General features: G+C 37.1%; 2 protein-coding genes across 21 annotated transcripts in view; one reads left to right on the forward strand and one right to left on the reverse strand.

Moving 5' to 3' along the window:
- Positions 1-16872, reverse strand: part of MED12L (mediator complex subunit 12L) — a 336555-nt gene that overhangs the window by 53372 nt on the left and 266311 nt on the right. For 11 of the 17 annotated variants that reach the window (XM_045503242.1, XM_045503252.1, XM_045503247.1 and 8 more), the window contains 11 exons: positions 16134-16361; positions 15346-15487; positions 13603-13723; positions 13107-13253; positions 12340-12453; positions 8719-8918; positions 5255-5443; positions 4358-4432; positions 4054-4244; positions 3101-3262; positions 669-780 (listed from right to left, as the gene is read on the reverse strand). In XM_045503242.1, coding sequence (XP_045359198.1) covers positions 669-780; positions 3101-3262; positions 4054-4244; positions 4358-4432; positions 5255-5443; positions 8719-8918; positions 12340-12453; positions 13107-13253; positions 13603-13723; positions 15346-15487; positions 16134-16361 — 1681 coding nt within the window. The remainder of the gene's footprint in view (positions 1-668; positions 781-3100; positions 3263-4053; positions 4245-4357; positions 4433-5254; positions 5444-8718; positions 8919-12339; positions 12454-13106; positions 13254-13602; positions 13724-15345; positions 15488-16133; positions 16362-16872) is intronic. The other 6 variants (XM_045503255.1, XM_045503254.1, XM_045503249.1 and 3 more) reach the window with 2 other exon arrangements.
- The window catches only part of P2RY12 (purinergic receptor P2Y12), a 46717-nt gene that overhangs the window by 3848 nt on the left and 25997 nt on the right, over positions 1-16872 (forward strand). The window contains exons 1-2 of one of the 4 annotated variants that reach the window (XM_045503273.1): positions 1381-1489; positions 9781-9873. The gene's annotated coding sequence lies outside the window, so the exon portion shown is untranslated. Of the gene's footprint in view, positions 1-1380; positions 1490-9780; positions 9874-16872 lie in introns of those variants that run through there. The other 3 variants (XM_045503275.1, XM_045503272.1, XM_045503274.1) reach the window with 3 other exon arrangements.

A 16872-nucleotide genomic window follows, 5' to 3' on the forward strand; every position in this document is an offset into this window, starting at 1 on the left:
TGTAGCAGGATAAAACATCCCACATGACCAGTCTATCTACTTTGTTTAATTCCGCCCATTACGATTTCTAGTGTGATCACCTGGTTTCTTTGAAGGACACAAAATGCAAGTGGCCCAAAGAGTGACCAGGAGCACTGTGGTTGGTAGAAAGCCAAAAGTCAAATTTTTCATAAAAAGAATCATCATGCCTTATTTATAAACGAGCTTCTTTACATTTAACTGGCATTGGCCTGGCTCTGGCAGGAAAACAAAATTGAGTTTCTGAACCAACAGAACTCAAGCGAACAGTCTCCAGGGAGGCAGGGGCCCAGCTAGAGAACCTGGATAGAGGTTCCTCTGGGTTACGGCCATGCCTGCAACACACACTGCCCCAGGACCTCTCCCACAGGGCGGGGGCGGGAGAAAAGCAGGTATGTCAGAGTTGTATGCAATGTACTAAATATTGTTTTTATAGTACACATTCATCCAAGGCATAATTAATATTATAAAGTTGTTAATTTTACAGTAACTAGAATGCCAAACAGGAGAATAGGGTGTGGATTGTGATGCCTTGCCTCTAATCAAAACACGTTGTATTCTTATTAGTTTAATCTCAGTATTTCAAAGAAAAACAAATTAATGCCATTAGACAAGTACTTGACTGGCTTAATAATTCCAGTATACTTTACCTGATTAACCTGATTCTGAAGAGATGTTAGGAGGCCTTCCCGTTGTTCATCTTGTCCCTTAAGGCAGGTAAGGACCAGTGAGAGGAAAGGTTGTTGACTCAAAAGAGACATACTACAAAGGAAGTAGTAAGAACAGATCTAGTTAGAAAGAATGGATTACCTCCTGTGCAACATCTATCTCTTGCCCTTGAATTACTGGCTCTTATTTACTTTATTATAAGAAAAGGGAAGAGAGTAGGAAATAGCCAAAGCCTACTTGAAATGTTAAATCATATCTCTACTAATAAGATCAAAAGCCACTGTGATGCATCTAAACAATTTAACATGCTCTAGCCCTGGAAGGCATTCCCAAACTAGCATAAATTCACACTGCAGGAGCATGTTGGGAGAGTGCAGGCAGAAGAGAGTTTGTATTTTACAATAGTTGGCTGAATTAAAAGGCAAATATCTGCATGAATATCACTTTACATACAGCATATGAGGAAAAATTAAAAATTTCTGTCAAACAAAACTTATCTCAGGGTCAAGGAAACAGGCCTCTGTGATTGCTGCGCTTGTTTTATTTTTCAGCACATTTAATTTTTTTTTTTTTCTTAATGTTTGTGTATTTTTGAGAGAGAACGAGACAGACTGTGAGCAGGGGAGGAGCAGAAGTTGAAGGAGACACAGAGTCCAGAGCAGGCTCCAGGCTCCGAGCCGTCAGCACAGAGCCTGATGCGGGGCTCCGACTCATGAACTGTGAGATAATGACCCGGGCCGAAGTCAGACTCTTAACCAACTGAAGCACCGAGGCACCCTCAGTACATTTCTGACCAAACAGGGTGGGTATTGGGAGAACTCAGATCAGCACGTAGGCTGGAAGATACAAGAGCAGTGAGCTCCTTAGTAACCCACCATGTCCTTAAGCCTTGTCTTGTCAACAGGTTTTAAGGCATTTGATTAAAAAAAAAAAGGTCTATTATAAATTGTCATTTTATTAATGTTTCTTTAATCATCAGAGAACTGACAAATCATATTGACAAACTAATTGCTATATTGCAAAAAAAAAAAAAAAATTCTTAAAGTGACCCAAATATTTCAATGTGCTTCATCCTCTGACAGCAGAGCTCTGAGAGACAGACTTGGGAAGAGTCACCTTTAAACTCTGCAATACCATCTGTGGGAAGGGAGGCAATGTACATACATTCACCCTTGAGCAAAATTAACTCTCAGAATTAAAAGTGAGTCATCTGGTTGGTCAACTCACACTGACGGAGGTGACAGACATTAAACAACCAGATGATAAAATACATGCAAAGCTAGGTCTCTACCAAAGTGCACTTCATTTAAGAGCACACAGACTCAGAAACCAGACCACCTAGGTTTTAACTCTAGTTTTACAATTCCTTAGCTGTGTGTCCTTGAGAAATGAACTTTCCAATGCCTCCCTTTCTTTATCGTAACAAGGGTATAATGAGAACACCTACCATGTATGATTGCTGTGAAAATTTTAAAGTTCACGTGTGTATGCGGTAAGTTTTATACAAAAGTTGGCATTTCATAAGATCTCAATAAGTGGTAGCTACTAAAATAGTATTAAGAGATAAGAACCATACATGTTCTTTACATATTTTTTAAATGGAAGAAATTATCATTATTTCCCTTTACTCCTGAGGTGCTAAATGTATATTTTTACATCAGAGGATGGCTTTGTTCTTTCTCAGTAACAGAGTCAGTTTGCAAATGTAACTATTTGAAACCTTTTATACAGCCTAAAATAAATTAAGAAAACATTAAACTAAGTGGCTTATCAATTTTATATTTAGAACAAGAGCCCTAAATGTTAAAAATACTAGTAACTATTTTCAGGCCCAAGAGGACAGAATTAGAAATAATTCTATGTATTTTAAACAAATAATTAAAAGAATGAAAAGTAATTAAGTGTAGAATACAGGGACTAAATGGATATAAAGATCTGATTCAAGAGGTCTGAAGCGAGGCTAAGAAGTATTTTCAATGGCTCAGAAGTGATGTGGGTCCAGAGGGAGCCCTGAGAACTAGCATACTAAATATAATCTAGAACTTTTTAGGAACAGAGCCTTGCCTAACAGAATATTGTCATTTCCACTTAAAAATGAAATTTCAGGGGCGCCTCGGTGGCTCAGTTAAGCACACGACTCCTGGTTTCGGCTCAGGTCATGATCCCAGGGTCATGGGATTGAGCCCCATAGAAGATTCATTGTCATTCTCATTTTCATTCTCATTCTCTCTCTCTCTCTCCTTCCCCCTTCGTTTGCCCCTCCCCGCTATTTACATACTCCCTCTAAAAAATAACATTTAAAAAAAAAAAGAAATGTCCGTGGACTCTGGGTACAGTGACTATATCTGCAAGATGCTATTTGTTCTCAATTATTCCTTAAGCCTCCACATTGAGACACACCTTGCAGCCGTACCTTTTCTGTTTTTGTCTGTCTCTTTCCTTTTTTGAAGAAGAGCCCAAGTGCTGTCCCTTCTCCAGTTCCTCTCCTGCAGCTTTCAATACTCTTCCTTGCACAGAGGTCGGCAGCCTGGCAATTAGGGGGGCCACCAGCCACACACCCCTGCGTTCAGAGGAACTAAAACCAGAAATAGGTATTATACACGAGGAGGCATCCTCTTCCTCCGCTCTCACTGTTATAACAGAAACCCCAGGGCAAAACTTCCACGCGTAACAAGCACCAATCACACTAAACCTTCCCTTTTATTTCTGTACTATCTTTCCTCTTACCAAAGCAGACAGGTGGATACACTTTTCCACTCTCACTGTGGAAAGAGAGAAAACATCGGGTTCTGGGAGAATACTGTAACAAAAGTTATTAATCTATGCTGGTGTTCTTCTATGATTCTGGCTCTCTGATTAGTCATATTCCTTCTGTACAACAGGCAACACACTTTTATGTCATGGATAAGATATGAAATGTGCTGATTATGTTTTAACACATTAATAACAAATTTTTTTTAACTTTTAAAATTCATTAGTTATACTTTCTACCCAAATGATGAAATACAAATCAGTCTATCACGATTATTATTTGTGCAAAACCGGCAATTAATAAAGATGGCAGAAAGTGTTTCCTATATAATGAATTCTATGGAACAGAGTAGCCTTAAGGAGACAATAAAGAAATGAATCCACTCTGGGTGTCATATGTGGTTTCAATTTTCTGGACATGGTTAAAACTGGGACATCATTCATCCCAGAATATTGCCCTTTAATATATTATAAAATGACGATAATTGACACTTACAAGTAACTTCTTCACATTGCTGAAGCTTTATGAAAAATAATTGCATCATGCAAATAAAAATATATCATCACATGGGACAAAGTAATGGTAGCCCAATAAAACTGCAGAAAAACAAATACCTTAGAAATGTCTTTATTCCATTCTGCCTTGTGCTACCAGCATCAGTAGTTGCAATCCCATTTGGGTTGAAGAGGCCCATTCCAGAATTAGAAGAATTATTGTTCAAGTCGGCAGACTGCTGGAATACCTCTATTGTTGCCTTTGCAATATTGTCCAGTAAGTTGTTCATCTCAGCCACTGAACCAGAGCCCTGGAGAGACACAAAAGAAAACTAGCATGCATATATTTTACTTCCTCCTCAAACATCATGTTCTTGCTGTTCATAAAATTGTATACATACACATGCTTCCAATATCTACTCACAGGGTCCTTCAAGCACTGTTTGATCATTAACTGAAGTTCTAGCCAGGACTGCCTCAGCGTCCACTGCTCAAGATTCTGGGGAAAACAATAAGAATTAACACATTAGGAATACTGAACATATCTGAAAATATAGTAATTCTTTGCAGTATTCCCTCTCTCAAGAAACAATAATCAGGGGAGCATGGGTGGCTCAACCAGTTAAGCGTCCGACTTCAGCTCAGGTCATGATCTCACAGTCCATGGGTTTGAGCCCCACAATGGGCTCTGTGCTAACAACTTAGAACCTAGAGCCTGCTTCGGATTCTGTGACTCCCTCTCTCTCTCTGCCCCTTCTCCACTTACACGCACATGTGCTCGCTCTCTCTCAAAAATAAATAAATATTTTAAAAAAAGGAAATAATCATACATAATAAAGGGATTTGTCAGGATCAAATGGCTTCCGCGTCCATTACATATTTTCATTGTAGACACAAAGAAATAAGAAACAACATTAAAATAATGTGCAACACTCAGCCAGTCACTAGAAATAAAACAAGCATTTTTCTCTCAAAATCTATTTCTCTAAGCAAACCCATTACAAAATGATTTCAATATTTTTTGAATTATATATTTAAGACTATTCCTCCAGAAAGCTTATGTCTCATGTAAATACAGTAGACTAAAAAGATCAATATTTATAATGATTGTATACCATCTGCATTATCAACATTCACCTAGCAATGGAGTGTGACAACTATAAAGAAAAGAAAACTGGGAGAATAAACATCAGAATTAACTGAGGTCAAGAATTAGCAATGAGAAAGGAAAAAAAAAAAAAGGTCAACTACTCTTGTTAAAATCACAGAAAATGTGTTATGCGATAGACACATAATCTTTAGACTCTAATCACTAACTCACCTGAAGAATGCGCTTAATGTGCTGTCTCTGCAGATTGTCGCCCTCCGTACATTCTTTAATACCATGAGGATAACAAATAAGCTGCAATAATTTCTGTGCTTGCATATTTGAAAGCACAGGGTCCAATATAAGCTCTTTGTCTGTGCACAATCTTTCAGGTTCTTTTAGGCAATGTTCTCCTACCCATTCCTAAAAAAAAAAAAAAAATCAGCAGTTAGGTTGATAGGCAGAGATTTCCCTTGTGTGAATGTAACATGCACTAAAACATGATACACAGATAAAGCAGACAGAAATCTAATTTTAAAAAATTACATGAAAAAAGTAGAGGGAAATTTTTTTTTTTTTTTATTTTCTGGTATTGTGACTTCTTAAAAATACAAAGCAGGGCATTGGTTTAAAAAGTCTGAAGAGGGGTGCCTGGGTGGCTCAGGTGGTAAAGTGTCTGACTTCGGCTCAAGTCATGATCGCACGGTTCATGGATTCGAGCCCTGCATGGGCTCTGTGCTGACAGCTCAGAGCCTGGAGCCTGTTTCAGATTCTGTGTCTCCCTCTCTCTCTGCCCCTCTCCTGTTCACATTCTCTCTCTCTCTGTCTCTCAAACATAAATAAATGTAAAAAAAAAAATTTTTTTTTAAAAGTCTGAAGAACAGATATGCAAATAAGGAAAGAAAAGAAAGCTAAAGAGAGTAATGAAAATTGGTGCGCATTCTCAACTGGAAAATAGAGCCTTACTCTAGGTATTGTTTTGTAATCATTTTCTATAACTTGGTATATAATGGTAATGATTCTATATTAAAACATGTCTTCATTTTTATATAATGCATACTATATCCCACTGCATAGAATATAGTACAACACTTAGAAAACAGACATTTTTTATACTATTGTAAACATGTGTGCACATCTGCTTTCTACGCAATCATTTTCTCAGGATAATTTCATAAAAGTACAATTGTTGGGTCAAGGAGTATACCAAAATTTAAGACGGTAAATGCATATGGCCAATTGCCCTCCACAGAGTTTCAACCAGTTTGAACACTTATCACTTTTTCTTTATCATTATTTTAAAAGCAAACTCTTACACTAGACGGGTAAGAAATCATCAACAGAGTCCTTTGAACCCAGGTCTGTTTCAGAGGAAGGCTGTTTCTTAACTATACCAGTAATTCAATACTGAGTGTCTATTAAAGTCACCTATGGAGCTTGCTAAAATTCCATTGCCCAGGCTCCAACAAATAAATATCTGATGGTGGTACCCATTAAACAAACATTAAAACTGTCTGACCCTTGGTGATTCTGGTGGACACTCATAGTGGAACCAATAAACAACTGCTTCTCATTATCTATAAAACTATGTAGCAAACTTTTAACATAGTTGCAATATGCCCTAATAAAAAGATGACCCTGTTAACATCTCCACTAAAATGGAAAATAGTATATATGGTATACTATACTTCTTGTAAGAAAAGATAAATTAAAAGAAAAAAAAAAAAAAAGGAAGATAAATCAGAAAATAAGAACACTGATCACCCGGGGCAGGAAAAAACCCAGGATAGAAGAGACAACAGATGAAGGACATATCACTAAGTACACCTTTTTATACAGTTGACTTGTAGATGCATGTTCTTCTAAAGATAGAGTTGAGGTGGGGAGAAAAAAATGGGAATCTAAACTGAATGCAAACAGAAACAAATGAAATTGGTTCTATTTCAAATGAGTAACATATCCATATTGAAGGAGAAAGTTCAAAAAACTTTTTAACACAATACTATAAACTTTGAGGGAAAAAAGAACTACCAACAAATCTTCAACTCCTTTTACGTTTTTCCTAGTGGTATAGGTGTAGCAATTCTGAAACCATTCCAGGTGTAGTGTAGAATTAAGCAAATGAGTAAATGGTTGATGTTACTGGAAAATACAAAATTAATACGGAATGGGGGAATGCAAAGAACTAAGTGGAGTTACTAATTCTAGACATATCAGTATGAACTCAAGAATATACACACACACATTTATGTATACGGATATATTTCCTCCTAACTCTGCCTGCTGAAAGGGTCCAGAGGCAATGAACATACGTTGCCCATAGTTATGAGCACCACAGTGTCCATATCTTGGCTTCTAAATACCATACTTGATTAACTAGAATGAGAGTTCCTTGGAGGAATGATTAATTCCAGGTATGAGACAGGGAAAGTACAATAGAGGTCAGGAACTGAGAAAATATTTGGTGGAGGGCAAGGGGGAGATGGAGACATGTCAAAATAACTTAAAAGCCAGGATGAAAAGGTTCCACTGGAAAAAGCTGGGACAATATGAACATGAAAATAGCTAAGGACAGTGTATTATAATACATGTAGATAATAAATAAGAATAATGAGGGTATGCTTTCCTTAGAATAGAATGCAAACTGTTAACTGTAGAGGAGCTGTGGGAAGAAGAAAACCCACCATTTTGCAGCATGTAAAGACTGGTGAAGACTGGTTTGGGGAAGAATCAAAATGAATGATAGATGTGTGGTGGAGTTTGATGAGGGGCAAAATATTTGTATTGTCTCACAGTGTCTCCCACAGACTGTTTACTGATTGCAAGGGGGGGAAAAACCACATAGCAGAGAAATCTTGAAACCATACAATGGAGACACCGTGATCAAACTGCTGCCAGCGATGTGCAAATGGACACTGTGTGACTTCAAGTGTGATTACCTGAGAACACAACATTACTTCTGTATCATTTTGGCCAAGAATGCATAATCTAAAGCTAATGTATGGGAAATTTCAGACAAATCCAACATTATTGGGACAAATGACAAAAGTGAATGTGACCTACGGGTGAGAAAAAAATTTCTGTTCCAAAAGCTAAATGTCCTGTTAAAAAATTTTTTTTAAATATTTATTTATTTTTGAGAGAGAGAGACAGCCATGAGCATGGGAAGGACACAGAGACAGGGAGACACAGAAGTCAAAGTGGGCTCCAGGCTCCATGCTGTCAGCACAGAGCCCGACATGAGACTCAAACTCACGAACCGTGAGATCATGACCTGAGCCGAAGGCGGATGCTTAACTGACTGAGCCATCCAGGTACCCCTAAATTACCTGACTTTTGATGACTGCATTTGGTTCTATTATAAGTAAACATTGAAATATTAAAGACTCAAGATTAATAATATATGCCATCTACTCTCAAAAGCTTCAGCAAAATCTTAGAAAGTATATGCATCCACATTCACAAATAGAATCATAAAGCAATTGTGGAAAAATGTAAAACATTGGTGAATCTGTATACAAGATATACATCAGAGTTCTTTACTATTATTGCAACTCTACAACAAATCTGAATTTTTTGCCAAACAAAGTTAGCAGGAAGAAAAGGACCACCAATGTGCAAGCTTCCTATAACAGTGAGCATCTCCACAAAAACAATTGTATATTCATAGATCAAATCAAATTAAAACTGAAAAATACCTGTTGACAGATAGTCCTCAGTACATATCTAGCATATTCTCTTAAATTGGCAGTTTCTATGGAAATGCTTTTCCCACAGGATTTTGAATTTTGTGAAGCAGTCCAGATATCATCAGCATTCCCATCACGCCGTAAACCTCTCATGGTGAAGTCATCATTCTTTAAAGAGCTGACATTGTTATTGCCAATTTTGGCATCTCCTAAATAATAGAATCACAAAAGCAAAATCACGGAAGTTCCAAATATTGCCAAATACTTGAGAAGTTAATGAAGCAAGACTTCGGGGATTTAAAATATGTGACTGGCATCTTTATGGCATAGCCCAATGTTCAGCAAGAAAGAGAATCGATCAGGAGAATAAATGCAAGGACCCAGAGAAGTTTCAATACGCATGAGAAAAAAAAGGGAAATGCAAGACTTACTCCTTATTTTGTTTACAGAATTAAGTATGCAATCACCAAATAAAAAGGCCATTATGAATCATATTTAATAATCATAGAACATTGATTTCACCAATATTTCAAGCATGAATGTATTCAATATTCAAATTCATTTCACTTATAGACAAGGAAAAAATGGGTTACTCACCCTTCTAGATGTCCCTTTTCCATTTCTTCTCTTACAATGACTTATTTTCTATCCATAGGTCAAGAGAAAAGTTTTGCCTTAGCCCACCTTACTATCAACTTCTTGACAAGAGAGATTTATTTCCCTGGGAATGGAAAAGGGCAATGCATACTAAGGAAGCCCTAAAACATAGGGCATTCATTGAATAACCCAAGTCTCTCACTTTCCTCTCTGTAAACATCCAAATTAGAAAACCTCACCAGATCAACCTCTAATTTACTGAGTCAAATGGAACTAAGGAAAGGTTTCCTTCATAGCAAAGTTCCTGGGGGAAAAAACAGAGCAGAATGTGTGAAAGGCTAGAATTAAGAAATCTTCTCTAGCCATGAAAGACAAATCACTATTCTATTTTAAAAGTGAGAGAATAATATAATTTGGTAGTGAAGACTGCCAAATGACAACAGAGCCTCTAAACTTTCACCTGTTTACCCACAGGGATCATAAGCTTTGAACAAGAAAATTTCCTGAAACCAACAAATGAATTCAGATGAGTCCCTTACTGCCCACTGTGAGTAAAACGAAGCCCAGGTCAGTGCAAAAAGCTTTTTACAACCCACAGGTCAACCAAGAAAAAGTTTTGACTCTGCTAAAAAATTTGCAAAATCAGAATGGATTAGTATTTATTTATAAAATGGTAAGAGGAGGGGAGGAATAAGCAATAATTTTCAAGTCATCAATATCTGATTATATGTTATCATACATTCCTTATTAAAATACACAAGAGTTTATTTAATTCAACAGAAGTCCTTGGGAGGAATAAGTAATAATTTTCAAGTCATCAATATCTGATTATATGTAATCATACATTCCTTATTAAAATTCACAAGAGTGTATTTAATTCAACAGAGGTCCCTGGGAGCTAAAAGATGTGTACCAAAATTTAGCATGCTTTCTCCAACGTCTGGTGAAATAAAACAACTATTTGTATACCTTAAGTTAAAACTACTACATAAATTAGAAACCACTTTCTATATAACAGTTTTATCACCCAAACTCAAAATAGATCCTGATGGACAGGACTTGCAAGAACACTGGTAAGAATAGGGTGAGGTAGATAAATTAAAACTTACATAAAAACAAAATCAAAGAAACAAACACCTCTGCCTAGGAAATCCTCATTCAGATTCTCATTTAGTTAGATGTTAGGATGACAGAGAAGGTATAGGAGGCTGTTCTAGAACCTTCCGTAGCTGTACAGATAGCAGAACAAATAGAAAAGAGTGCTCAGTGACTACTTGGTCCAAGGCTCTGCTGACATCCAAATGACCTGATCCTGGCTTCTCAGACCTGAATCATCCTCTGTCTATCAAGAACGGAGGTCGATTAAAAAGGTCAAGGAGAGCCAAACAAAGAAGAACTGATTATTATGCATGGATATTAAAATACAATTATGTGACTCTCAAATTTTAGTGGAACTAGACCACTCCTCCAAACAAAGGAGCAGGTGCCTAGATTGCGCTCATCTTGGTTTCTGCCATTCAATGTCTATCCATTCTGCATTCACACTACCTATGTTAGTTTGTTGAAAAGCTACGATTTCAAAACCTACTATCTAGTTTCTCTGATGGGTGTTAGAGATAACACGGGGTGAGGGGGAGGGGGTGAGCAAGTCCCTGACTTCATGGTCCCTACATTTTTATTAAGTAGATTGACCAGCCATTTTTTTTTTCAAATATCATCAGAGAAGAGAAATTTTACTTACTGAAATGAGCATTTAATGCTGGATATACAATAGTACAAGCTCCTAAACTCAGAACAGAGGTTATGTCCCTCCATGTGGCTCTACTTTTCCCTTTTACCGCAAAATTCATGGGCATTTCCAAGGGCATCCTTTGAAATTTATATATATGTGTGTGTGTGTGTGTGTGTGTGTACACATATATATATACACATATACACACACACACACACACACACATAAAATGAATGTACACATATGCACATTTTCTTCAAACTTGAACTGTACATTAAACTATGGCAAAAACTAGAAACCATACGTAAATATTATTATGTATGAATATATAGTATATATAATTCTTTAAGGTGAACTTTTATTAATTTTTTAGTGAAAATCCTGTTAATCCTTCATCATCACCCAATAACATTCAAACAGGAGTAGAAAGCATTCAAATATGTTCTTTAAGACTCCTCTAAAACAATTCCTATTTACCCCACAGTCTCTGTCCTAATAAAAGAGAGCTCCATCAGAACATAAGAGGTAACTTTTGTTTAGTCAAGGCCAAAAGAGGGTTGTCAACATTGTAATTAGGCAGTGGGGACTCAAAATCACCTACTTATTTAAATCCTCCACAATTTATAAAATAAAAATGTGTTGAAGTACTGCCCTAGAAATGAACAGAAACTGTAGTGCTACTACTCCAGGAATATATATGTCATTAAGAGTATAAAGGATGCCTTGGACATTATAGATTAAATGTTAAAAAATTCCGGTATCTAAACCTGTGTTATCAATAATACCAATATCATTGCAATTATTACCTGATTCATGAAAAACCTAAGGTAGAAGTTTATAAACTTGTTCAGGATCACAATGAAAGAAAAATGCTAAGATTAAAACCCAGGTTTTCTTGTGTTTTACTCCTGGTACATAATACAAAATTTAAACCTTTGGTTAGATCATCATTTCATCTTGATCCATTACAAAATGTCATTTATGTCAACAAATAAAGATAAAACCACCCGATGGGTCTGAGAATCTATATTACATCAGAATGAAATATCTTCCAGTTAAAATAACATCCAACAACAACAACAACAAAAAAGTGTTATATTTAAATACCCCCAGAATTGTAGGTAAGGAGTAGACATCTCAGAGTCCAGCTGATCTTGGACTTGGAGAAAGCCAACTACTTTTGCCAGGAGAGCAAAACAGAATGATGTTTCTAATAATCTGAATTAGAGTTGAACATGAATACAAATTATTTTTCCTTTGTTTCTGGTGATTAACCCAGTTTAGTGCCAGGATAGTCTTACCAAGCATCATAATTGCTTTTAAGACAGCAAACACGGCTCCCACTTCAATGCTATTGTGAGCGGCGGCTAAGAGATGTCTGTCACAAGATGATCTTATTCCAGGGAAAGGTTTGCCTATGAGAACAACAACAACAAACCTTTAATGGTCTCATCACCATCGTTAACAATCTTTTGTAACCATTTACAATCAGCAGAGCCTGTCATTGTTAGACTATAGGTACTTAATTGTCCTTAGCTAGGTATAATGGATGCTTCATGGATTCACTACAAAACATTGTCACTATTCCTTTCTTAACCTTTGCTTTTTAATTATGAAAACAACATCGTTGCTCCTTGGAGAGATGTATCAAAAAAAATTATTAGAACTTTCATCTATTTATACTGATTGTCGCACACACACACCCCTGTATAAAAATGATCTTCAGAAACACACTTCACTAACACCCCTAGAATTCTTACCTTATTCCTCTTACCTTAGTAAAAGAATAAATGAGTCACCATTGCCCTAAGCTGCTATGATGTGGTTTACAGGTTTGAGGATCATGTTGACCACCAGTGTGGCTTGGCCTCAGAGCAAAAGTATTTTTATTGTTTATTAACTCGATTTTAGTTTCTCAACACATCCTGATATTGCATAAATCAAGGGTGCTGACAGCCCTCTCGATGGCAGTGGTGCATTCCTTCATCACCCCCCAAAAGCAAGGTCACCAAACTCAGGGAGGAGATGGCAGAATGGACAGCCCACGGGGACATTTTAGAATCTGTACCTCCAAATGAACATGCTGTTGGGGATTTTATAGCTGTCGGCTCACCGGTTGCTTGAGGTAACAAGCAGGCCTGGGGAGCTCGGAAGAGATGAAGCAGGAGTCGGCATGTCATTCTCGCCCCCGGCTCAGCATCTGCATCTCCACAAGCTAGGAAAGATTTTCAAAGCAAGTTTTCCAATTGATTGACTGACATGTCTTCAGGTTTTCTCTGAAGCTAACTTTTCTGGAATAACTTAAATATAAATGCTCCTTACGGTAAGAAGGAAGGCACTGGCTATGCTTTCCAGAGGAGGCAGACTGCTTCCTTAAAAATGACCACTTCTATAGGGATCCATAGGACTTTATACAGAACAACACTTATAATCCTACTAACTTTACATCAACTCCACACCACTGCCCAAGGCATGTAGCCTTAAAAAGTACGTTCACGGTGTTGTAATAGCTGGAAACCATCCCAAGACAACAAATAACAAGAGCCCTTCCGGATGTGTCGTACCTGCTGCTAGGAGAGAGGGAAGTGCGACGTGCTGCACGACGTCCTCCAGGGAGAAACACTGTCGTGCTATCAGAATAGCAATGAAAGTAGCTAATGAATCATGGAATGAAAGGTCACTCACCTTCAAGAAAAACATTGACATGTTTTAATACCCAACGCCCTTTCAAGTAATATCTAAGATTAATATCTAAGAAAATGTAGGCAATACCAGTAAGATCACAAATCCCAAAATGAACCAACAGAGGGAAATGATTACACATCAGGATTATCATCCTCTAAGGCCTATTTTTACGTTATAAGACAAAGGATGAGGTTTACCTACATCACAATGCCACAAAAAGATATTGAGTTTCGCCTTGAGTACACATAACTGAACAAAACAAAAACAAAATCACGAAATTCCTAATAAGATGTAGTATAAGGAAAACTTTTTAGAAGAACACGGCATTAACATTTAAGGGTAAGATCGTGAGAGAGCAGGAAAAAAACACGGAGGTTCCCCTAATTGAAAAATAAGCCTCACTGATGTTTTAAGAGTTCTTTTCAGGGATAACTATTAGGGATTCTATAATATAATTAAATTAGTCTTAAAAAGCAACGCTGAAAATTTCCAACGGACTCCTAAATTTGAGAGAGAATGAAAAAAGAGAAGGAAAATAAATTCATTCAGAATGAATCCTCTACCTATAGAGACCTCAGAAGACTTTGGCACAAAACAGTAAGAAATAAGCAGCAGCCCTCACGTTAAGTTGTACTATATGCCAATAATCATGTGTAGTGATTTACAAAGATGACCTCACTTAATAGCATATCACCATGAGGCTCATACTTTTATTAATCCCAATGTTGCAGATGAGGGAACAAAGCAAAGGTAAGGTAAAGTATAACAGAAAACAACCAAGAGGTTAAAGAATTATGTTAACAATAAAAATTAGGATACCTTTGTCTGGAAAAGCAGGCCACAGATATGAGTTACATATATCCATGTGTGGTGTGGTGTGGTGTGTGTGTGTGTGTGTGTGTGTGTGTGTGTATCTTGGGTATCTACAGAATGGAGTAGAATAATCCATCTAGTCTTGAGATACCAGAACTAGGAATTAAGCCTCTAACTGGAAGGTGGGGTTTAAAATGCAAAGATACACCAACATGTAACACAGATCACTCCAAGATGGTGATAAGAAAAACAGAGAATCATGACAGATTTTTAAGAAATTTACACATCACAGGTACAACAGGATATGTGAAAGAAAGCAGTGATACATACTGAGTATCTTTTCACTAACTTTCAGGCACAATCACTAGGAAAGACATGCCAATGGTTCTGGGCCTGGGCATTCTTAGGCAACCTAGTGAAACCTATGTTCTCAGAATGCACCTTGATCTTTAAAAAACAAAGTGGTTCTCTTCAAAATGCAAACTCCTGTAGGTAAATTATGTCTTGTACCATGAGGAACTCAAGGCACTTGATAAATAATAGGAGCCAATAGCTCTGAAGAGACTGTATGTAAGAAATTACAGCGAAAAACAAGGAAACTCTTGGCATCTCTGCTGTTGATTAAGCTATTGTATTTATTTACTTTTTTCATTTATTTAATCCTTGGCAACCACATTCTTGTTTACTGCCTTTGGGCAGAGAAAGAAAAAAACAAATTTCAGATAAGGGTTGGTTCAGTCAATCAAAAATAATTACTAACTAAATATTTAATTGCACAGATGAGTTTTTAAATGAAAAAGAAAACTTACATCTACAGTGCAAAGTACATCATTAAACCCCCACACATGATTTGAAGAACAACAAAGAGCCTTCAGAACTCCCAGCCATTCTGAACTAAGAACAGTGCAGCAAGCTGTCAGCTCAGAGGAGAAATTGGCTATGTCGTTAATCCTAGAAGGAGGAAAAAGAACAGAGTAGAACAGGATAGCAGCACGCAAATGTGATATACTTAACGAACCCATATCTCACTACCATCAAACAAGTCATTCATCTCTAAGATTCAAAGATTTAATAAATACCCACTTGTTAAATCACCTAGCAGAACCTGAAAGCAAAGATACAAGTAACGGGCTTCGGATATTGTTTAATATTTGATGCTGTTGAGCCACAAACAATAATCAGTACAGATGCCAATTAACATATTTTTGACCTGGGAACAAATCTGACTTCAGAATTTCCATCGTTAAGGGCAACGTAAAATTAAAGACTATGTAATTTAGGTAGGTGAAAACACAGTGTTTTTAAATATAGGGATTTTTTAATTTATGTTTTTATTATGTTTTTGTAAATGGATAGACAAGTTATAGTTTATATCTAAAGCATCTCATGCCAGAGCAATCAGCCAGCATACTCTGTCAGGCTAAGGAAATCACAGTACAGAGCAGAGATGAAATCAGGAATAAATGGGGGTGGGGGGGGTGGGGAGCAAACAACATCCAAATGTCAGCCCAGGCAATTACTAAAGACATTAATTTAAAAGTAGCACCAACGCAAGGACTAGACGGTTAACTGTGAATTCCAGGGTAACCCAGCTCACCTTCCAGCATCCTGATGGCCCATACATACATTCATGAGCGTGTTACAGACGAAGCTGTAGCGATTGGCTGCATTGTCACTAAGGATCTTGCCCAGCATTGAGTAATTGATGCTACGAGCTGAAGGATTCTCAATAAAATCCATCATGAAGTCCGGATCCCATCTCAAGTTAGAATTTGCAGGCATCACATTATTATATATGGTTTGCTTAACTTTTGAACAGGCACTACTGAGGTTACAAGGAAAAGAGTTAAAAAATAAAACAAGAGTAACTAGAAAGCGGTTTCACTTAAGGACAGATTTAATGGCAGCAAATGTAAGGTATTCCTGGAGAAGAGTCACATTAGTTGTTTGTGATTCCACCTTCTTAATTGACTGGGAAATACCGGTCTAACAGACAGGACTAAAGCCACCCCCTAAGTGGCAGTAATTACAGGGTTCTATACTCTCTTTCTTGGCAGACGACTTATGTAAAAACGTGTCAAATGTGACTGAAGCCTGTAAGCTTGCCATCTGGAGTATGACCTGTTCAAAATGATGAACAATCAACTGTCACCAGTGCTTTTAAACATCTCCCTTTTTACTGTCTTAACTCTTGCCACGCTTCGCACTCAACTTTTCATTCATTCTCACTCAGCAATAGTTCTTAATTTGTTTTACTTTCTCACTAGAAATGAAACAAAAACAAACTGTGCTTCGTTGGTTCCCTCAACCTCCCAATACCTTGAGTGTCATTTTAA

Source organism: Leopardus geoffroyi, chromosome C2 (assembly GCF_018350155.1).
Source record: "Leopardus geoffroyi isolate Oge1 chromosome C2, O.geoffroyi_Oge1_pat1.0, whole genome shotgun sequence".
NCBI classification, from domain to species: Eukaryota; Metazoa; Chordata; class Mammalia; order Carnivora; family Felidae; genus Leopardus; species Leopardus geoffroyi.